The sequence below is a fragment of the Myotis myotis genome, unplaced genomic scaffold (genome assembly GCF_014108235.1).
Source record: "Myotis myotis isolate mMyoMyo1 unplaced genomic scaffold, mMyoMyo1.p scaffold_m19_p_1, whole genome shotgun sequence".
NCBI classification, from domain to species: Eukaryota; Metazoa; Chordata; class Mammalia; order Chiroptera; family Vespertilionidae; genus Myotis; species Myotis myotis.
The window spans coordinates 34144381-34168283 of NW_023416313.1; the positions used below are offsets into that span (position 1 = coordinate 34144381).

At 41.1% G+C, this 23903-nt stretch overlaps 1 protein-coding gene, 1 non-coding gene and 1 pseudogene across 8 annotated transcripts in view; 2 read left to right on the top strand and 1 right to left on the bottom strand.

The window, feature by feature from the left end:
* The window catches only part of CEP135 (centrosomal protein 135), a 79761-nt gene that overhangs the window by 39061 nt on the left and 16797 nt on the right, over nt 1-23903 (top strand). For all 7 annotated transcript variants that reach the window (XM_036334600.1, XM_036334591.1, XM_036334621.1 and 4 more), the window contains 8 exons: nt 725-802; nt 5841-5992; nt 13521-13636; nt 13705-13859; nt 14696-14751; nt 16930-17098; nt 19538-19648; nt 20526-20711. In XM_036334600.1, the coding sequence (XP_036190493.1) occupies nt 725-802; nt 5841-5992; nt 13521-13636; nt 13705-13859; nt 14696-14751; nt 16930-17098; nt 19538-19648; nt 20526-20711 (1023 nt within the window). The remainder of the gene's footprint in view (nt 1-724; nt 803-5840; nt 5993-13520; nt 13637-13704; nt 13860-14695; nt 14752-16929; nt 17099-19537; nt 19649-20525; nt 20712-23903) is intronic.
* Nucleotides 4162-5157, bottom strand: LOC118669027 (annotated as a pseudogene).
* LOC118662282 lies at nt 9175-9303 on the top strand. The gene has a single exon (XR_004969678.1). It is a non-coding gene; the product is annotated as a small nucleolar RNA SNORA11 (small nucleolar RNA).

Genomic DNA, 23903 nt, shown 5'->3' on the forward strand with positions numbered 1-23903 from the left:
CCGGGAGCAGGCCTAAGCCAGCAGGGCGTTATCTCCCGAGGGGTCCCAGACTGCGAGAGGGCACAGGCCAGGCTGAGGGACCCTCCCTTCCCCCCGAGTGCACAAATTTGTGTGCACCGGACCTCTAGTCCTATATAATAAAAGCCTAATATGCTAAGTGTCTGGTCATCTGGCCAGCCACTCAACCAATCAAAGCGTAATATGCTAATGATATGCTAAGGATGCTCAACCGCTCACTGACCACCAGGGGGGCAGACACTTCAACCAGTGGGTTAGCTTGCTGCTGGGCGATCGGGACTGAGCATGATGGGCTGGACACGCTCTGGTGGCTTGCATAGTCCTGCAGTATTCTGTTTCCTTTCTCTCTCTGATTTCATTTTTATTTCCCTTACACTCTGTTCTCAGGACATACTCCTGAATATACTTAACCTGCTGGCTTTTTTCCCTTTATGGTTATGCTAATGAATCAATCTATATAAATTTTTAGAAATGAATTTATACCAATCTGTGTCTTCTGTTACAATCGCACATGGCGGTAGAGTGTTGCGTTTTTTTCAACCAAAAGCATCGTGATTTTTTTCATGTTTAATAATTTTCTTTCTAAAACATTTTGTTATTTAAAAAAAAACAAGTAGAATAGTACTAGAGACTTGCATTGCTTGCTTTCATAATTTTGTTGTATTATCTAATGTGCATAAATATCTTTTATAAAATTCTCTTTCAGAGTTTCCAGGAAATGAGTCTTTTTGGAAAATCAGAATTAGAGAAAACTATTGAACATTTAACATACGTTAATCACCAGGTAATTTATCAAATTGGATTTGGGGTATATTAGGTTGTATGAATGACTATGTTAATTATAGTTTTAATATACTATATATTTTTGATATTACAAAATAGTATGATGCTAGAGCAGCTGTATAAAAATGGTAGACTCTGTACTACGAAGACTGACTACTTGAGTCCAAATCCCTCTCTATCACCTATTACCTGTAGGCAGTACTTAAACTTTCCATCCCTCAATTTTTTTATTTGTAAAATAGGAATAGTGCTACTACTTAATCTGTGGAGAGTAAATGAGTTAATACATATTAAGAATTTAAAAGAGTCACTGGCATATTGTAAGTACGCAGTAGTGTTAGTTATGCTTATTGTTTTGCCCTTGTTAAAAATGTAATATAAGGAGGTAGAGTACACAGTAGAATTCATTTGCATTCCTTATTGCTCTCTTTAGAAATAGGATTTTGAACAAACTGGTATGCATTCTGACGGTCTTTTTTGTCTCTATGTTTCATTTTGTCATTGTTTTTACTTGTCTACTAATTCTTTGATTGATTTCTTTCTCCTTTGGATTAGTTGTTTTTTTTCTCTCCTCCTCGTGGTTTGTAGTTTCCTGCTTCTGTGCGTGCTCAGTACCTTTAAATTGGATGTCAGACATTGTGAATTTTACCTTCTTGGTTGCTGGATTACTATAAATATTCTTGAGGTTTGTTCTGAGATACAATTAAGTCAGATAGAGGTAGCTTAATCCTTTTCACTTTTGCATTTAAGCTTCATTGGGTGGGACCAGAGTACATTTAGTATTGAACTAATTGTGTTTCACTACTGAGACAAAACCCTTTTGAGTACACTTCCTGTTACCCCATGAATTATGTTGTTTTCAAATGAATGATATGAACAGGAACTATTCCAGGCCCTGCATGAGTCCTGAGTATTGTTGCTTCTAATTCTTTGATGGTTCTTCCCCTGACCTTGAGTAGCATCCTCTATACTGAGCTCTGCTCAGCTGAAGACTCAAGAGCCACCCTTTGCAGAACTCCAGAGCTCTCACTCTGTGCAGCTCTCCTCCAGTATATGCCCTGCAAACTCTCAGTCCTGTCTTTTGAACTTAGGGGAACCACTAGACTCCACCTGGGTTCCTTTTCCTGTGCCACCGTTTGGAAATTCTTCAGGCAACAAGCTGGAGCAATCAGAGGGCTCATCTCATTTGTTTCTTGTCTCTCGGTCACTGTCAATCATTGCCTGATGCTCAGTGTCTTGAAAACCATTGTTTTATATATTTTGTCTTTTTTTTTTTTTAATTATTCAGATAGAAGGGTTCCTGTGACTCCAGCTTATGTAGAAACTGAAAGTGAGAGTTAATGAACTGGAAAATATAAGTACTAGAAGTCACTGGAAAGAGACTAAGAGAAAATATAAAATAAGTTAGTCTTAAGAGAATGAAGTAAGAAGGTATAACATATGTTTAGTCAGAATTCTAGGAGAATATAATAGAATGTAGGAGAGGCAGTAGTTGAAGAGGTAATGGCTGATAATTTTCTAGGAATTATAAAACATAGGAATCCTCGTATTCAGAATGTGCAATGAATTCCAGTGGCATGATAAATAATACAATATACTTGTGTATAGATTTCCAGGCTCTTTATAGAAAACATTATGCAACCTTATTGGAAGACATTAAAGAAGACAAACAAGTGGAGATATATATCAGGTTTATACAAAAAGGTGACAGATATTCATGTTTATAAAAAGAATGTACATTCTCCCCAAATTGGTCTATAAAGTTAATGTAGATCTGTCTGAAATCTCAAGAAGGTGGTGTGTGTGTGAACACTGACAATAGATTTTAAAATTTGCATGGAAACAAAGAGCCACGAATCACAAATAACTTAAAGAAAAACATGATGTAGAAATTCTTCTGTCAGATATGAAGGCTTCAGAGCTGGTAGATTTCCTCTACTTTATTTTCTAACCCCTTCTATTGATTTTTTAAAATATATATATTTTCTTACTTTCTTTATTTCCAAGAGAACATTTTAGAAAGAGGTGGGAGATATCTGGGTGTGAGAGTCCCAGTATATAGACTTTCAGCCAGTCTCCTTGTTAATTCTTCTCCTGACCCCAACCTAATGCTTGGTGCTTCAGTGAGCTGAGCTTCTTCTGGATATATCATCAGGCTGCATATTGGTATTTCCTGTTGTGGTCCCTGTGGTGCTCCTAAGAGGCAAATATCTGGGGAATTTTGGGTTGTTATAATTAGGGGAGCAGGTGCTTCTTGTATCTAGTAGGTATTGGCCAGGGAAGCTATTAAGCATCCTACAATACAGAGGACACCCTTCCCACCCCCCACAACAAAGAATTATCTGGCCCCAAAAGTCAGTAGTTTTTAGATTCAGAAACTGCTTTAGATTGTATCTTTCATTTTGAGTCATTATTCAATCTACTCTTGTCTTCCACAAGTTGTTGAAGTCACTTACTAGAGGCCCGGTGCATGAAAATTCATGCACTTGGGAGGGTACCTCAACCCAGCTGGCCAGTGTCCTCTCATGTCCGGGACCCCATCGGGGGATGTTCACCTGCTGGCTTAGGCCTGCTCCATGAGGGAGCGAGCCCAAGCTGCAGTCAGCCATCCCTCTGGCAGCCCAGGAACCCTTGAGTGATGTCTGCCTGCCACAGTCGGACATCCTTAGCACTGCTGAGAAGGTGGGAGAGGCTTCCACCCCCCTGTGCACACAGCCTTCAACCCAGCTTGTGGCTGAGCAGAGCACCCCCTGTGGAAGTGCACTGACCACCAGGGGGCAGCTCCTGTGTTGAGCGCCTGCCCCCTGGTGGTCAGTGTGCATCATAGCGACCCGTCGTTCCTGGTAGTACCGCCGTTAGCGTCTATTTGCATATTGCCCTTTTATTATATAGGATAGGATGAGCATATAGTATAGCTTTCTTGTTCTTTTATTGCCATTTTAGCACTGTCTCCAGCAGGAGGAGAGATAAAATGTGGTTAGTTTACAGTTTTAACTGGAAGACATTTATTACTAATATTTCTTGGTTTTGAAATTTATATGTACATTATTCTATTTTGTATTTATTTTTGTACAGTATATAAAATAAAATAGAAATCTACCTATTTTTTCCTCCAGTGAGTGGCTGTTCCAACTCTATTTTTAAAGTTTTTATTATTTTCTCTCTTCCCTAATTTACATCTGTGTACATATATTTCCTTGTCAATTTCTATGTGAAATCCACACTTTTAATTACAGTAGCTTTCTAATTTATTTTGACATCTCATAAGGCAAGTTGACTTGCATTCTTCCCCAACCCCAATTTTTCCTGGTTTGTTTTTTTAATGTCTGAACTTATTTATCTGTTCCTCATAGAAAAATCTCATTGTTGAATAAACTCAGACTTGGAGATAGAAGCTCTCAGAGAGGACAACCTACGTCTCTTGACAATCTGCTCTGGCGTTTTTCTTTGGCCTCCTTCATTCTCTTAGCCTAAAGTTTAGCATATTCTGTGGTATCTTCCTTATTTTTCTTAGTACAGTATGCTGCTTCTTCAGAGCAGTATGCCAACTTGTTGCAGTACATGTGGAATAAAAGGACACTGAATCTAGGGTATTGTGGTCCTAGGTTTCGTACCTTCTTTGTTTAGGGGTTTTCTCCCAACATATTGACGGACATCTTCTTTAGAGAGATTGAAAAGTTTGTGGATTCTGCTAGCTCTTTTGGACCCCAGTTAACAAGGCACAGTAGTATCAGTGAGACCAGGAATGTCTCCCTCCACCCCCCTTTTCCTTTTAGTCCTCACCTGAGGATATTTTTCCACTGATTTTTAGGGAAAGTGTAAGAGAGAGGGAAAAACAGAGAAACATCAATGTGAGAGAAACACATTGATTGGTTGCCTCCTGCACGAACCCCAACCAAGGTCCAGGCTTGGGAGGAGCCTGCAACCAAGGTATGTGCCCTTGACCGGAATCAAACCTGGGACCCCTAGGTCCGCAGGCTGACGCTTTATCCACTGAGACATACTGGCTAGGGCATCTCCCCTTTTTTAACAATGACCAAGTTGAGAATACTGAAATTGGCATCCACAATGCAACCTGAACAGAATTGCACTTTCTCCAGTCCTCCTTGGTCTATAACAGGAATCCCCTCTTAGTAGCAGATGTACTTGGCCATGGATCAAGACACACTGGTTCATGGGGAAACCTTGTTTGTCATAGCCACCACAGATTGGAACCACATAACCCTTCCATCTTCACCCAGAGCATCAGCAGCAATTTCTATGGCCCTTCTCATAAAAGGCACGAAGTTTGTGTTCATCATCTACTTCAATGGGTTTCTGGCAGCCAGTGGCTGGGAAAGAGATGTTCAGCTTCATTCTGAAGTAGCCGACTGCCTTCAAGGCGCCATGAGAAAGAGCTGTTTTTTCTTAAATTCCTTTCTTCCTAAATTAATTTTAGAATGAAATTTAAGCCACCCACCCCCTTATTTTAAAAACAATTCTGTTAGGATTCTTGTTAAAATTTCATTGAATTTATAGTTATTTCAGGTAATTGTATTACATTTCCAGTATTGTATTTCCATTCAGAAACATGTATGTTTTTACATTAAATCAGGTTATGTTTTCTGCCCTGCAGGAATTTTTTCAGTTTTTTCATATGTCTTGCCCATTTGTGTTTGGGTTACAGTATTTTCTGATATGATTTTTCTTTAAATCAGGCCTACCCACGTGCTGGTTTGGTTTGGTTTTTAGAAATTTCTTAAAATTTTTGCTTTGCTAATTGTTTCCCTTTCTCTTTTTATTGTTTTCATGAATATTTCATTTTCTTCCTTTCTTGCTTTTTTTTGGTATACATTTTTTCATTTCAACGATACTGAAAAGGAGAGATAAATGTATATGCCTATTCTTACAGGTAGAATCTAAAGTGTACACATGATTTTTAAAGGACTTTTAAATAAATCTATTTTCCCTTAGTTTTCTTCCAGAAATGTTATTAAAATATGCTTAAGGAAAATAAAATTAAGACATGTATGTATTAACTTTTAAAATTTAAATTATAGCTTGAAAATGAAAACTGTGAATTAAAGTCTAAAATGTTAATAATGAAAGAATCAATGGAATCATTAGAGAACAAAGCAAAATTCCAAGCTCAAAAACTTAGCCATGTGGCTGGTGACTCATCTCTTCATAAAACAGAGATGAATTCACTTAGGTAAGTTTGTTGAATGCTTTGTTATTTCACCTCTGGGAACAAGTTGGTGGCTGTGTGAGGTTTGTTGTGGTGGCATTTGTGGACTAGGCCTTTGAGCAGTAGTACCCAAAGTTGGCCTTGCAGCAGAATCACCTGCGGAACTTTTAAAAAGTCTGGAGGTTCTTGTTCACTGAGTAGATTTTGAGTATCTGTATTTTTAAAGACTTTCTTAGATTGATATGATTGCAGGCAATTTTTGTACCTACATGTTTCAAAAATTCCCCTAACAGATACTTAAGATCATTTGTACTGTATAGCATAGGATTGCTGAAAATTACAGAATTTTTTTGCTACCTATGTCACTGTGCTTATCTTTCTTCTTTCAAAGAAATATAAAATCAGAGTATTTATATACAGAGTTTAAAATGGTGATATGTCTGAAAAATGGTAAGGTCAGTATGAAAAAATAGGCTGAATCTATAGGTTGGATTGAGATTATGAAGTTGGTATGATAACCAAGTATGTCTGGATTTTATCTTATAGAGAACAAAGAGAAATTTTTAATCCATGGGGTGACATGAGTAGCATGCCTTTTAAAAAAATGAATTCTGGCAGAAATAGGAAAGATGAGTTTGGAGCCTTAAGAAACTGATGGCAAATGAGAGAGCATGTGTCTGAACTGAAATAGTGGCAGTGAACTTAGAGAACAGAGGCCAGGTTTAGGAAACATTTCTTACATAAAATCAAAAGGTTTGGATGACTTGTATGGAAATGAGAAAAAGATACAGTAATGCAGAATATTTACCTTAGGATATTGGGTTGGTTAGTCATTGGTCCATTTAGAATGCAGATGGCTGAAGAAAATAAACAGTCACTGAAGATAGGTTTTCTCTGGACTGGGATTTGCAATAAGTTAAAAGATACCAAGTCAGAAGAAGGGCATCACTCTGAAGTATCAGAGGAAATAATTTCTCTAAATACATTTGTAATAAGAAGCAGGAAAGGATTTTCAGACATCAACATGACATTGCATATATGAAAGTAAATCAGTCATGAAGTAGTAGCAACTTGAGATCCAACAGGATTGTAGTAATGACAATTAGAGAAAAAAGATTGATAAATAAAAACTGAAAGTGTTAGTGAACAGAATGGAAATACCAGAAAAATGAGTTGGTGGAGTAGAAAACAAACTCAAGAAATTCACCTAGAATTCAGAACTCAGAAGGATAAAAAGAAATGATGAGCGAAAAAGACATGGATCTAATATACAAACACTGAGAATTGCAAAAATTTATAGTAAAATAAACAGCAGAATTTGAAAATCAAAGGGATAATTGGGAAAAGGCCTGAGATTATATTCCTAAGGAATTCCTGATTATCAAACAAAACTTAATGAAATAAGAACAAGAGCTGGCCGAAACCGGTTTGGCTCAGTGGATGGAGCGTCGGCCTGCGTACTGAAGGGTCCCAGGTTCGATTCCGGTCGGGGGCATGTGCCTGGGTTGCGGGCATATCCCCAGTGGGGGATGTGCAGGAGGCAGCTGATCGATGTTTCTCTCTCATCGATGTTTCTGACTCTCTGTCTCTCTCCCTTCCTCTCTGTAGAAAGTCAATAAAATATATTTAAAAAAAAAAAAAAAAAAGAACAAGAGCTGGATGTGTCCATTTAATTAAGGAAATCACAGGGCATCTTAAATTTTTGCTCTTTGCTATTTGACTACAAGTCTTGATAAGTTAGACATTAGGTAAAGAACTAAAATAGAAGCTGCTTTTTTCATCCCCCCCCCCCCCCTTTTTGCAAGCTCTGCATACATCCTAAGAAGGAGAGCTACTTGAATGGGCCACCCCCCACTTCTTCTGGTTCATGTCTATATTCAAATCCAAAGTACAAGACCATGGTGTATTTTTGTCACGCAGAACTACTAGGCTACCCTTCCCCCTTTTTGTCACGCAGAACTACTAGGCTACCCTTCCCCCTTTTTGTCCAGCAGCTGACTGGATCTGGCATTTACTCCATTTTGCTTTGTGCTTCAGACTATGGCCACAATCTCCCTTTCCTCACAGGAGGCCCTTCACAGTCTTAGGCACTTAGTGCAGAGCTTTCAGTGCCTTCTCTTGGTTACCCTGGTCTACAGCTCCTTTGGTGTTTTCTTTGATATACTAATCCCCTTTTCTCTGGTGAGCTCAATCTGCTACTTTCCTCACCTAGGGGTGATTCCGTAACTTTGTTTTGCTCTGACAGAAAATCTGACTTATCTTGCTTCTGAGGAAAGTATGTCAACCCCGTTCTCCATATCAGTAAACATTGATAGAACCATGAGTTCAAGCTGAACTCAATACAAACCAAATCCAAAGCTGAACTCAGTACAAACCGTAATACCAAGCGCTCTAAGGAAGCAAAGCTACACTAGTCAAACCTCATGCCACTTTTAATTGGTTAAGAGAGATCTGCTACCTCTTTAACCACATCAAGTTCTCTTGACATGAAGACATTTAAGAAGCTGATGCTTAGATAGAGGAATCACAGGCTCCTTTCCATCCATTGGTGGACCCATCTTTTCTTTTCAATCCTGAGTCAGGCATTTCTCACCAAGTTTCAGTGCCACCAGTTGCTTTTCACCAAACAGGACTATATCAAGCATAGTTTTTAATTGTCCAAGTAGAGGATCTTTGGTTTGGTTTCTTGGTACAGCACCAGAGGACATAATACAAAATCCCATTTTATAACCAAATGACTGTGTTCTCCTTTGAATTTTAGCAGGTGCCGGCAAGCTATGGCCTGCTACCAATTTTTGTTAAAACCCAAGCGCCAGGAATGGTTTTTACATGTTTAAATGATTGAAAAAGATCTCAATACAAGATTAATATTTTGTGACCTAAAAATTATATGAAGTTCAAATTTCAGTGCCCATAAGTTGCATTGAACCGCAACCACACTCCTTCATTTATATGTTATCTATCGCTGTTTTTGTGCTACAAAGGTAGGATTGAGTACATGCAACAGAGACTACCTGGCCCACATTGTTTAAAATACTTTGTTCTTTTACAAAAAGAGTTTACTGACCCCAGTTCCAGAGGATGGCTAGCATCCCCTGAGGGGCTAAGACCATCTTTCCTGGGTAGAGCAAAATTGCTTTATAGCAAAAATGTTAAGTGGTGGGCCATAACCATAGACTGTTAGAGACATCTAAAATAAAACAGGTTGGATGTGGAGAGAGCAGAGTGCCTGAAGAATGACTCCTCTGTGATTAACACATCCAACAGCAACTTGGGCTTACTCCTCACAGGTGGCAGAATACTATGACCTTCCTGTGACATTATGCCCTATACATGAAAAAAATAAAATTTAATAAAACAGGGAAACCATGCCAGTCTCTGATTCCTCTAATAGGCCGTTAAAATTCCAGCCTACCCTTAGATGGAACTTCAACTCCATATTAGAACTTGAGCACATTTTATGAATAAAGGACCCTTTAAGATGCTGTTCATTATGAAGGGAAGTAATTACTTTGCCCTCTAAAATGAAAGCATGAATACCTCATGTTATCCTCCTATATAATAAAAGGCTAATATTCAAGTCGACTGAACGGTAGAACGACTGGTTGCTATGATGTGCACTGACCACCAGGGGACAGACGCTCAGTGCAGCAGCTGCCCCCTGGTGGTCAATGTGCTCTCACAGAGGGAGCACTGCTCAGCCAGAAGTCTGGCTCATGGCTGGCGAGCACAGCACCAGGAGCCTCTCCTGCCTCCGTGGCAGTTGGACATCCCCCAAGGGCTTCTGGACTGTGAGAGGGTGCATTCCAGGCTAAGGGACCCCCCCCCTCCAAGTGCACGAATTTTATGCACCAGGCCTCTAGTGTAATCCTATATAATAAAAGGCTAATGTGCAAATCGACTGACTGGTGGAACGACCAGTTGCTATCATGCGCACTGACCACCAGAGGGCAGACACTCAAAGTAGGAGCTGCCCCCAGCCTGCAGGCCCCTGCAGAGGGAGGCGACTGGCGGTGGATGGCGGGGCCAGTGGGTGGGCGGCGCCAGGCCAGGCAAGGCGGGTACCAGTGGGGGCCCTCTCGATTGCCCCACCAGTCGCCCCACACATCGGCCCTGATCGCCAGCCAGGCCTTGGGACCCTACCTGTGCATGCATTTCATGCACCGGGCCTCTAGTATAATATAACTGAGGAAGTTGGGGCTCAGAGAGATGGGCCTATACAGCCACATGGGTAGTAGAGAGCTAGAACTTTGATTCTAAGTGAAGTTTTATTGATTTACTTTCTGGTGGGAAGTCATCACTTCCCTTTGCTGTATTTATAGCACTTTCAAAGCTAAGAAGTTGATTGTTTTACTAATAACTTAGTTCACAAAATTTCCTTTCCAGACACCATGATGAACAAATAATATGATAGTCATTCAGCTATTCTTCACAATGAACTTTGTACTATACCTCAGTTCTTTCATTAAGAAGACCTTTTTAAATTTTTATTCATTTTTTTAATCCTCACCTGAGGATATTTTTCCATTGATTTTTAGAGAGATTGGAAGAGAGAGGGAAAGACAGGGAGAAATATTGATGTGAGAGAAACACATTGATTTGTTGCCTCCTGCATGCACCCCAGCCAGGGCCTGGGCTGGGGAGGAGCCTGCAACCGAGGTACGTGCCCTTTACTGGAATCGAATCCTTCGGTCCACAGACTGACGCTCTAGCCACTTCAGCTGGGCATGAAGACTTTTATCTTAGCAGCAATACTTCTTTTAGAAAAGTTACGTCCAAGATCTGGTATAGAATTTCTGTTGTCCCCTTCCCTGTCTACACTAGAATATGAAAGACAAAGCTATAGTTAGGACTCACCAAGCACTTCCTGTATAACCAATCAAGATGTTACTTTATTAACCTGACTTTCATTAGGAATTAACTCTGCTAATAAACTAAGATGTAAAGAGGTCTTTACATTTCTACTTAGAATTTCAAGCACAGCCAACTACTTGGGATTCTGTGGGCCATTCTGTTTTTTAAAGGACTCTGTATAGTTTATCGGTAGACATTTTCCCTTCCACATATAGGATGTTGGTCTCCCTGTATTCTTATAGAAGGCAATGTTGATGTAGTAGAAAAACCACTGATGTCAAGTTAGACTAGCCTGGATTTACATCTTGTCACCTTGGACAAGTTATTATTTCTTTCTATAAAATGGGGACAATAGCTTTAATTTTGGAACTGTTCTAGGAATAAGTGAGCTAATATATAAAAGTATTAATACAATGAATACGTCCTGTGGTTATATCCCTCAGAGCAATAGCTATAGCTTTTAAGAACAGATTGAATATAGTACAGTCATCTGGACTCAGATAATTTTATGAAATAAAATTTCTTGACCATAGAATCTTTCTTACTGGGTTCTGTTTGGTTGTACAGTTCTAAAGAAGTCATCCTCAACTTGACTTTTGTCCTTCCTTTGGGTCATCATTCACTTGCCATTAGAAGAATGTGTCATGTCTTTCATCTTTCAGAACACCTCAGTATGGCCAGTAAAACTTCATTTTCAAGGAGCTGTTCTATCTTACTAGTGGTTTCAGAATCCAGACCTCCTCCCCATTAGGCAATTCTAAGCTAAGCTAAGCTTGGTATCTTCTTCCCTGTCATATCCTCAAGCAAACCCTAAATGGAACCTGTGGGAATTCCCAATAAATAGCCTGAGGTGGGAGTTTTGTCTTTCCAGCATGTCAGGGTTAAGAACTGGTAGGCAAGTGCTAAAAGCATTCCAAAGTCTCTATCACATGACAGCAAGTTCTTGTTACTTCTGACAAATAATCTTACTAAATCAGGACGAGATTACTCTGAAATTGTCTTTACTTCCTCTGTACATCCTTTATTTTGCTCCCTGAAACCAATCTTTAATCTTAAATCCTTATTGCACTACAATAAATGCCTACTTTCCCAGTTTCCTATGACCTCCAATTGATTACCTGCCAAAAAAAGTCAGAAAAGGAAGCAAAATTAAAAGCTTGCTGGACTGGATGGTCAGGACTCACATGGGTAATCCTTTGAAGTGCCAGGCCATTCTGTAAAAACAGTACTTTCTTTTTGCCTCCACTATTGGAAATAGATTTTAAGAGGAGGAGGGTTGATATTAGGAAACTGAGCAGAGTTAAAACTACCGGGAAACCTCTAGAAAAGAATACACAATTAACTTGATTTTTATACTATACTAGAGGCCCGGTGCACAAAAATTTGTGCACTCGGGGAGGGAGGGGGGTCCCTCAGCCCGGCCTGTGCCCTCTCGCAGTCTGGGACCCCTCAGGGGATGACCACCTGCTGGCTTAGGCCTGCTCCCCAGGGGATTGGGCCTAAGATGGCAATCAGACATCCTTCTGGCAGCCTGGCAGCCCTCGGGGGATGTCCACTTGCCAGCAGGGAACAGGCCTAAATTGCAGTCGGACATCCTTAGCGCTGCTGAGGAGGCAGGAGAGGCTCTCACCACCACCGCTGTACTGGCAGCCATCAGCCTGGCTTGTGGCTGAGCAGAGCTCCTCCCATGTGAGAGCGCCCTGACCACCAGAGGGCAGCTCCTGCATTGAGCGTTTGCCCCTTGGTGGTCAGTGTGTGTCATAGTGACCAGTCATTCTCAGTCTATCTGCTGTTAGGGTCAGTTTGCATATTATCCTTTTACTATATAGGATAGAGGCCTGGTGCACAGGTGTGGGCTAGCTGGTTTGCCCTGAAGGGTGTCCCAGATCAGGGTGGGGGTCCCGCTTGGGTGCCTGGCCAGCCTGGATGAGGGGATGATGGCTGTTTTCAGCTGGTCACATCCGCTTCAGGGTGGGGTTCCCCACTGGGGTGCCTGGCCAATCTGGGTGAGGGGCTGAGGGCCGTTTTCAGGCTGGTGGGTGACTGAAGCTCCCAACCTCTCCTTTTTTTCTTTTTTCTTTTTATTCTGGGATTTATTTACCTTCTATGGCTGTCACTGGAGCTGAGAAACGGCTTTAGCTCTGAGGCTCCGCTCCAGCTCTGAGACCTTGGTTTGTTTGGCTTCTGTAATTGAAACACTGTTTCAACTCCAGCTCTGAGGCCCGGCTGGCTGAAAGCAGGTTTCTGGGGTTTGTTTAGCTTCTATAATTGCAACATTGTTTCTTAGACTGCAGCTCAGAGGCCGGCAGCAGCAGGCAGGGAACCTTGGCTTCCTCCATCACTGGAGCAAGCAAGCCTCCTGTTAGCTTCAGCGGCCTGACCGCTGGCCACCATCTTGGTTGGCAGTTAATTTGCATATCGCCCTGATTAGCCAATGGGAAGTGTGTCAGAGGTACGGTTAATTACCATGTTTGTCTATTATTAGATAGGATTGTTTTTAGGAAGATGAATCATTTTGAAGAAGAATGGTGGACGGCGAGAAATAATATATAATGCCATTGATTATACTGGAAGAGCTTTAAGAAATAAAAGAAATGTTTAAAAATAAGAAAAATATTTTTTGAGATCTCTCACTTTTTAAAAATTATTTCTACCAGAGATAAAGAATGCCATTTGTTTTTGTCCACTGATTCTTTAGGATAGTAAATGAGCAGCTACAGCGGTCACTTGATGATTATCAGCACCGACTTTCCATCCAAAGAGGTGAACTTGAATCAGCCGAAGCACAAATTAAAGTGCTGGAGGAAAATATAGGTAATTGTTTTTAAATTTTGTTTTTTCTAATCCTAATTTGCTTTGGCTAACAAACATTTCATTTATAGGTAAACTACACCATAAGATGACTTCACAAGATCAAGAGGCTCATGTCATGAAAAAGACCATTGGTGTTATTGATAAAGAAAAAGATTTCCTTCAGGAGACTGTAGATGAGAAGACAGAACAGATTGCAAACTTGCAAGAAAACCTTGCTAATAAAGTATGTGCTTGTTAAATATTATTATCCAGCATCTGAACAGAAAAGTTTATTTCATTCTCTGTTTCAAGTATGCAGTTCTTATCGCCCATGTAGTATAAGTTAAGACCCAGGCCATATCTTCTAATATGTTTAAATTTCATTTTATCTCAGTAAGTTGAATCTTCAGAATTTCTATTTCTAGAATGTAATTTTATCAGATGTGATTACAGCAAACTCAAGGAAACAATTTAAGTTCTTAGTGTGAATAGAAGCATACCAACACTTGAAATACAGTTGGGACATAGAGCAGTGATGGCGAACCCATGACACACGTGTCAGGAGGTGACACGTGAACTCATTTTTTTGGTTGATTTTTCTTTGTTCAATGGCATTTAGATATATGAAATAAATATCAAAAATATAAGTCTTTGTTTTACTATGGTTGCACATATCAAAAAATTTCTATATGTGACACGGCACCAGAGTTAAGTTAGGGTTTTTCAAAATGCTGACACGCCGAGCTCAAAAGGTTCGCCATCACTGACATAGAGCTTTCATTTATAGCACCTATATAATAAAAGGCTAATATGCAAATTGTCCCCTGAACCGGTAGTTCGACCAGGAGTTTGACCAGGGGCAGGGCTAGCCGGCCAACCGCCTGCGGCCCCTCTCCCCCAGCCGGCCCCGCCTCCTATCGGCCCCTCCCCTCCCACCCGTGCAAGAATTCATGCACCGGGCCTCTAGTAAGTTATATAATTGGATTTGAACTGAGTAAATGTGATAAATTGTATAAATTCAACTAAAGACATTTCTATATAAATTGTTTAGAATCTCATATATTTTTGTAATTTCTCTAGGAAAAAGCTATTGCTCAGATGAAGATAACGTTCTCAGAGTATGAATCTTCTCTGAAGTAAGTAATCAATGTAATGGCATCCATCTTCTTTAGAAATTTTTGGTGAATGCAGCTCTATTTAAGTAGCATCTATCAATAGTTACATTTCCATTTTTCTGTTTTTGCCAATGGCAGCAGTATTATTTTCTCAGTCTCTTGCATGAAAATGTTATATTATCTTTAACTTGCTACCATCTTTTATCATCCACATCTAAGCACTATGTCTTACTATTTTTTTACATGCTACTTGCTCTTTGTTTTTATTATAACTACCCTACACAGGCCCTAATTATTAAAATATAGATTACTTTAGTAGTAGCCAGTCTTGAATTTATGCTAAGTCTAAACCTATCTTGAACAAAATTTTATATTTTATGTGTAGTCTCTTTACTTCAAGACAAAAGTCACTAATTATGTTTATTCTGTGTACCCTTTTATGTTATACTAGAGGCCCAATGCACGAAATTCGTGCAAGGGGCTTGGCCCTTACAGCCACAGCGGCTTGCCTTGGCCCTCGCAGTCCCGGCTTTGTCCAGAAGGTTGTCCAGCTGTCCAATCTAATTAGCATAATATGCTTTTATTATTATAGATAACTAGAGGCCCAGTGCACAAAAATTTGTTCACTCGGGGGGGAGAGGGGGTCCCTCAGCCCGGCCTGTGCCTCTCGCAGTCTGGGACCCCTCGGGAGATAACGCCCTGCTGGCTTAGGCCTGCTCCCGGGTGGCAGAGGGCAGGCCCAATCCCTAGGTGCAGCCCCTGGTCAGGCTCAGAGCAGGGCCGATTGGGGAGTTGGGGCGCCGCACCCTGTCACACACAGAGCACGGTGGATCAGGGGGTTGGGGCGCTGCCCCCTGTCATGCACAGAGCAGGGCCCATCAGAGGGGTTGGGGCTCCATACCCTGTCACACACAGAGCAGGGCCGATCAGGGGGTTGAGGAGCTCCCCACTGTCACTCACAGAGCAGGGCCCATCAGGGGGGTTGGGGCACCGCCCCCCCGTCACACACAGAGCAGGGCCGATCGGGGTTGGGGCACCGCCACTGTCACACTCAGGGCAGGGCCGATGGGGAAGTTATGGCTCTACCCCGTCACACACAGAGCAGGGCCCTTGGGGGGTGGGGGGGATTGGGGCGCTGCACCCCGTCACACACAGAGCAGGGCCGATCAGGGGGTTAGGGCGCTGCACCCTGTCACACACAGAGCAGTAGGGCGATCAGGGGGTTTGGGCGCTGCCCCCTGTCACGCTGATCCCGGTGCCAGGAGGCCTCACGGCTCTGCTGATCCCAGTGCCGGGAGGCATATTACCCTTTTACTATATAGAATCGAGGCCTGGTGCACGGGTGGGGGCTGGCTGGTTTGCCCTGAAGGGTGTCCTGGATCAGGGTGGGAGTCCCCACTGGGGTGCCTGGCCAGTCTGGCTGAGGGGCTGAGGGCCGTTTTCTGGCTGACAGGTGACTGAAGCTCCCAACCGCTCCTTTTTTTCTTTTTCTTTTTTTTTATTCTGGGCCAGCTTTAGCTCTGAGGCCTCGGCTGCTGAAAACAGGTTTCTGGCCTTTGTTTACCGTCTGTATTTGATACAATGTTGCGGTCCGGCTGGCTGAAGCCCGGCTGAGTAAAGCAGGTTTCTGGGGTTTTGTTTAGCTTCTATATTTGCAGCATAGTTGCTTAGAGTTGCAGCTGAGAGGCCGGCAAGTCAGGCGGCGAACGTTGGAGTCCTCCATCACTGAAGCAAGCAAGCCTCCCTGTTCGCATCAGCTGCCTGGCTGCTGGCCGCCATCTTGGCTGGCAGTTAATTTGCATATCTCCCTGATTAGCCAATGGGAAGGGTAGTGGAGTGACACCAATTTGCATGTTTCTCTTTTATTAGTGTAGATAGTGGGAACTTAACCATTACATAAATATTTGCCAATAGACTCTGTTATTATTTTATTACTTGCCAAATGACTCTCCTAATACTTGAAAGTCTTCTGTTTTTACTTGACTTTTAGAATAATAATTTATTTTATGACTTCAGTTGCTCATAATGATTGGTAGAGAGCTAAAATGTCTCCTTTACCTAATTAATCAGTACCTTAATGCAGTATTTATAATTTCTTGTGTTCTTAATATACTTAATTCAGAGTAAAACAGTTTTCTTTTAAATGAACTAAATTATTAAAAAAGCTTAGTTTTTATTTTTACATCACTCGTGTAACAGCCAACTAAAGGAAACTCTAACTAATCGGGACCGTGAGATAAACAGCCTCCTGCGCCAGCTTGATGCAACTAACAAAGAACTCGATGATGTAGGAAGATCTAAAGAAATATCTTGTAAGGAAAATAGAAGATTACAAGATGATCTGGCTACAATGGCAAGAGAAAACCAAGTATGAATACAATGCATAAACTTAAGTAGTTTTACAGTATACAGTTTTACAGAATATTCTTTGTTTGCTATATTTTAAAGCTTTAAATATGCTTTTTAAATTTTAATAACATAAATATCAAGATTAATAATTCTTTAAGGATAATGATGTTTATAAGACTTTTTTAAAGTGTGGTTTAGAATGCTGCTATATATTACAGGGTGCCTAATGGGTACAACCGTGGTCTCCTCACCATTTTGGTCTTTATTGTAAGAACTATAGCTGGTAACATGGTATTTATTCTATATGGCAGAAATTGTTATCACCCTACTGGGTGAGGACCTCAGAATCACTTCCAGGGCAAAGTTACTATGTTTTAAAGACCCATGATACATTTTAATTATTCTTACTTCTAGTCGGCTTAATTTATCTACAGCAGTGGTGGACAACGTCCAGCCTGTGGGCCATTTAAGGCCCGCAAAATAATTTGATCTGGCCCTGCCAAGGAATAGGGGTGAGTTAATTAAATATTTGACCAAATATAGCAAGCTAATTTTTAAGTTGAAAATTTTGTATGGCCTGTGAATGATAATATAAATATCCAGCTGGCCCTTGGCAAAAAAAAGGTTCCCCACTCCTGATTTACAGGTATAAGTAAATTAATGAATATTTTAGAATGTCAAATACTTAAAGGTATTATTTTTGTTTGTGCTGGTTTATTAAAGGGTTATACCCAGAATACCAATAATTTTCCCATTGTAAATATTTTGTTTTCTTTTTTTTAATTTCTTTCAACATTATTCCATTTAAAGCATATTGCTGTTACATGAATTTTTTTCAATGCCAACATTTTACCAGATACATGATTAGGAATGTTGTAGGAGGTATGTGGTAATATTTGGTTAAAAGTCAAGATCAGCCTTGCCAGTGTGGCTCAGTGGTTGAGTGCCGACCTATGATCCAGGAAGTCCCGGTTCAATTCCCAGTCAGGGCACATGCCCCAGTTGTGGGAATGTGGGGAATGTGGAGCATGCAGGAGGCAGCTGATCAATGATTCTCTCTCATCATTGATGTTTCTGTCTCTCCCTCTCCCTTCCTCTCTGAAATCAATAAAAATATATATTTTTTAAAAAGTCAAGATTGGCCCTGGCCAGTGGTGTTTAGTGGTTAGAGTGTTGGACTGCACACCAAAGGGTTTTGGGTTGATTCCTGGTCAGAGGCACATACTTGGGTTGCAGGTTCGATCCCAGCCCTGGTCTGGGCTTGTGTGGGAGGCTACCAATCTATTAAATTATTAACATACTAGAGGCCTGGTGCACGAAATTCGTGCACAGTGGGGTGGTCCCCCTCAGCCGAGCCTGCACCCTCTCTAATCCAGGACCCCTTGTGGGACATCCCTCTCACAATCCTGGACCATTGGCTCCTAATTGCTCACCTGCCTGCCTGCCTGGTTTTCCCTAACTGCCCCCCTCTGACAGCCTGATTATCCCTCATTGCCTCTGCGTGCTGGCCTGATCACCCTAACTGCCCCTCCTGCCAGCCTGGTCTCCCCTAACTGCCCCCTGCTGCCATTCAGGTCGCCCCCAACTGCCCCCTCCCTGCTGGCCTGGTCACCCCTTACTGCCCCCCATGCTGGCCTGGTTTTCCCCAACTGCCACCCCCTGCTGGCCTGGTCGCCCCCAACTGCCCCTCTCTGCCAGCCTGGTTGCCCCTAACTGCCCCCCCGCACACACACACAGGCCTGGTCAACTCCAACTGTCCCTGCTGGCCTGATTGCCCCCAACTGTCCCCCCACTGGCCTCGTCGCCCCTCACGGCCCCCCCGCCGGCCTGGTCGCCCCACACAGGCTGCTTGTTCAGTCGTTTGGTCGTCCCTTACTAACCCCCCTGCCAGCCTGGTTGCAGCCATCTTGTGAGGGTGTGAGGGTTAATTTGCATATTACCTCTTTATTATATAGGATGAGATTGGAAGTCTCACATCAATGTTTCTCTCCCTCTTTTTCCCTCTATCTTCCACTCTCTCTAAAAAATCAGTGGAGCCGAAACCAGTTTGGCTCAGTGGATAGAGCGTTGGCCTGCGGACTGAAAGGTCCCAGGTCAAGGGCATGTACCTTGGTTGCAGGCACATCCCCAGTGGGGAGTGTGCAGGAGGCAGCTGGTCGATGTTTCTCTCTCATCGATGTTTCTAACTCTCTCTCTCTCCTTTCCTCTCTGTAAAAACTCAATAAAATATATTAAAAAAAAAAAATCAGTGGAAAAAAAATACCCTCAGGTGAGGATTAACAACAACAACAAAAAAAGTTAAGATCAGTCAGGAAAAATAAATGCAAGCAATACTAAGGAACAGTTTTTCTTTTTCCTACTCTTATTCCCCAAATTCAAAAGTAGCCATTTGAATAGAAATAGAACTCATTAGATATTATGTTCACTTTAGATTTGTCTTCAATTTTCTAATTTATAGGAAATTTCACTGGAATTGGAAGCAGCAGTGCAAGAAAAAGAAGAAATGAAGAGTAGAGTTCATAATTACATAACGGAGGTGTCACGATGGGAGAGCTTAATGGCTGCTAAGGTAAAAAGGCACTATTTAGGTTTGATTTAAGACTGATTTTTTATGTTTATTATGCCTCTTCTATTAGATTATTAGCATATGAGATTAGAAGTCTTGCCTACTATCACTTTATATTTCCCTACAGATCTTACTTAGTACTAGAGGCTCAGTGCACAAAATTCATGCATGGGGGGTGGGGTCCTTCAGCCCGGCCTGCACCCTCTCACAATCCGGGACCCATTGGGGAATGTCCGACTGCTGGTTCAAATTATTTTGCCGGCCATAAATGGCCCATGGGCTGGATATTCTCCACCCCTGCTATAAATAAATTAAGCCGACTAGAAGTAAGAATAATTAAAATGTATCATGCATCTGTAAAGCACAGTAACTTTGCCCTAAACTGGCAGTCGGACATCCTTCTTGCAATCCGGGACTGCTTGCTCCTAACCACTCGCCTACCTGCCTGCATGCATGCCTGATCGCTCCTAACCACTCAATGTGCCTGCATGATCACCCCTAACCCTTCTGCCTGATTGCCCCTAACCACTCTGCCTGCCTACCTGATTGCCCCTAACCCCTCTGCCTGCCTGCCTCATTGCCCCTAACCACTTGCCTGCCTGCCTAATATCCCGCTTGCCTGATCGCCTCTAACCACCTCTGGCTCGCCCCCGCCATGGCAACTTCATCCAAAAGGTCATCCAGAAGGACGTTCAGAAGGTTGTTTGGCTGCCCGGTCTAATTAGCATATTTTGCTTTTTATTATAGATAGTATCTGTAGAGGTAGCTTCTGTTTCCTAAATTAAAACAAAAATCCCAATATCTATATATGTTTCTGACATGAATATTCCAGTAAGTGACAGTTACTAACTTAGTAACAATTTAATTATTCTCAAACTAGGAAAAAGAAAATCAAGATTTGTTAGATAGATTTCAAATGCTTCATAACCGTGCTGAAGACTGGGAAGTCAAAGCCCACCAAGCTGAGGGAAAAAGCAGCTCAGTTCGACTGGAACTTCTTTCTATTGACACAGAGAGGAGGCACCTTCGCGAAAGAGTGGAGCTATTAGAAAAAGAAATTCAGGAGGTAATATATATATATTTGTTTGTCTTGTGAAGTCTTTGCTTAATAAAACAGAAAGCATTCAAAGGTACTTTATTTGAAGTGATAGTTAAGCAATCAAGTTCAATGGTAATCGTTTGTCATTAATTCTGATAATTTGCTTAGGAGCCCCGTTCCTTTTTTTTTTTTATTGTAGTAAAATATACCTACCATCAAATTTACCATTTTATCTATTTTTAAATGTACAGTTTTGTGACAGTTACTACATTCGCATTATTGTGCAACTATCACTTCCATCTATCGGCAGAACTTTCTCATCTTCCCCAACTGAAACTCCATCCACTAAACACTAATTCTGCATTCTCCACACCCCAGCTTCTGGCAACCACCATTCTACTTTCTCTCTCTATGAATGTGACTACCCTATGTACCTCCTGTAAGAAGAATCGTACAATATTTGTCTTTTTGTGACTGGCTGATTTTATTCAGCCTTAAGATTAACTTAACCTTAAGGTTATCCATGTTATATAGCATGTGTCAGAATTTCATTCCTTTTTAAGGCTGAATAATATTTCATTGTATGTATATACCACATTTTGTTTATCCATTCGTCAGTGGACATTTGGTTGTTTCCATTGAGAGTAATGCTGCTTTGAACATGGGTGTACACTATCTATCTGAGTCCTTGATTTCAGTTCTTAAGGATATACCCAGAAGCGGAATTGCTGAATTATGTGGTAATTTTATGTTTAACTTCTTGAGGAACTGCCATGCAGTTTTCTACAAGGGCCTATAGCAGGGGTGGGCAACCTTTTTGTGAGTGCGTGCCAAAACCAGCAAAATCTCTGACTCAAAATTCTTCTGCGTGCCAACCCTAATTTTTTTTAAAAATATATTTTTATTGATTTAAGAGAGGAAGGGAGAGGGAGAAAGAGATAGAAACATCAATGATAAGAGAGAATCATTGATTGGCTGCTTCCTGTGCATCCCCTACTAGGGATTGAGCCCGAAACCTGGGCATGTGCCCTTGACTGGAATCGAACCCGGGACCCTTCAGTCCACAGGCTGATGCTCTATCCACTGAGCCAAACCAGCTAGGGTCCACCCCTAATTTTTTGAGAACATGTTACGCCTACTTGATATCTCTTATATGTATGTGTATGTTTGTGAAGAACCTTGAAGAAATAATAAAATTCATTCGAGCGACAAAAACACAGTGTATGATGATTAAAAATACATTTATTTTTTTAATGTATACATCTACACTGATAGTCTGACAGAAAACTTTATGACTCCGTTTGATATTATCAGTGGGACTTTTGCTGCTGCATCACTGATGTCAGAGATTTTACATCAGGTTTATATTTCGTGACCTTCAGAGATATGCACGAGCTGCTACTATCATCCGTCAGGCTACTCCTATTACGAGACTTAACAAAATTCATCACTGGGAGCAAAGATTCACAAGTGTATATGGATGAAGACATGGAGAGTAACACTTTTGCAAAGTTTTTTAAACAGAAAAATTTTTCTGGAATGGCATTCCAAGTCCTCAATAATTCGTTTTCGACAATTCTCTCTTGTACTCCTGTCTCTAATACCTTTTTTTCAATGTTTTCCAAGTCAACTCTAAGGTCAATAAATTTCTGCTTCCAAATTGAGCTACTCTGAAATTCAATCAACTGCATTTCAAAGTCAGCTATGTCTATCCATGAAAATATTTGTAAGTTTAGTTCCTCCAGTTTCATGCTGTCTGGAAACCTCATGAATTTTGCTGTCTCTTCCAGTTCTCTGAATTTCGCAAATCTTGAGAAGAACTGCTCAATAGTTGACTCGATGATGCTTAAAAACAGCTTTTGAAGGCTTTGATAGTCGGTTCTGTCATCTTTTGGGAGGTCTTTGATCTGCCTCTTGAGGTTTCGGGAATATCTAAATCTCTCACCATCCACATCCCTCTTAAAGACTTCCAGTTTCTTTTCAAAAGCCTTTATGTAACCAAACATAACATCAAGTGTCTTGCCAATTCCTTGTAATTTAGCATTTAAGTCATTCAAATGTTCACAAAAATTGTAAATGGAAGATTATAAGAGAGGGTTTCGCATGCCAGCAAAAGTTACTGGTGTGCCATGTTTGGCACGCGTGCCAGGGGTTGCCCACCCCTGGCCTATAGCATTTTACATTCCCACCAACAATGTAAGGATTTCAATTTCTCTATATCTTTGCCAACACTTGTTATTTTCTGGGGTTTTTTAATAATAACCATCCAATAGGTGTGAAGTGGTATCACATTTTGAATTTGAATCACAATTTCTTTTTTTTTTTTTTTTTTTTTTTTTTAAATATATTTTATTGATTTTTTACAGAGAGGAAGGGAGAGAGACAGAGAGTTAGAAACATCGATGGGAGAGAAACATCTATCAGCCGCCCCCTGCACATCTCCCACTGGGGATGTGCTCGCAGCCCAGGTACATGCCCTTGACCGGAATCGAACCTGGGACCCCTCAGTTTGCAGGCCGACGCTCTATCCACTGAGCCAAACCGGTTTCGGCTGAATCACAATTTCTTAATGAATAGTGATGTCGAGCATCTTTTCATATGTTTATTGACCATTTGTGTATGTTCTTTAGAGAAATGTCTATTCAAATCCTTTGCCCATTTTTTTTTTTTAAATTCTCACTCGAGGATATTTTCCCATTGATTTTAAGAGAGAGTGAAAGAGAGAAGGAGAGACAGAGAAATGTCGATGTGAGAGAAACACATGGATTGGTTGCCTCCTGCACTTGCTCTGACCACGGCCCTGCCGGGAGGACCCTGCAACCAAGGTACATGCCCTTGACGGGAATGGAACCCGAGACTTTTTGGTCCGCAGGCCAGCACTCTGTCCACTAAGCTAAACTGGCTAAAGGGCATCATTTTTCAATCAGGATGTTTTTGTTATTGAGTTGTAGGAATTATTTGTATAATCTGGATGTTAATCCCTTATTAGATAGGTGTTTTGTAAGTTTTCTCCCATACATGGCTTGCCTTTTTACTCAGTTTTATCCTTTGATGCCTAAAAGTTTTAATTTTTATGAAGTCCAATTATTTCTAATACTCTTATTACGTAACTTTTGGTAACATATTTAAGAAATAATTGCTGAGTCCAATATACTGAAGCTTTTCCCCTACGTTCTTCAACAGCGTTTGTAAGTTTTAGCTCTTATGTTAAGGTCTTTG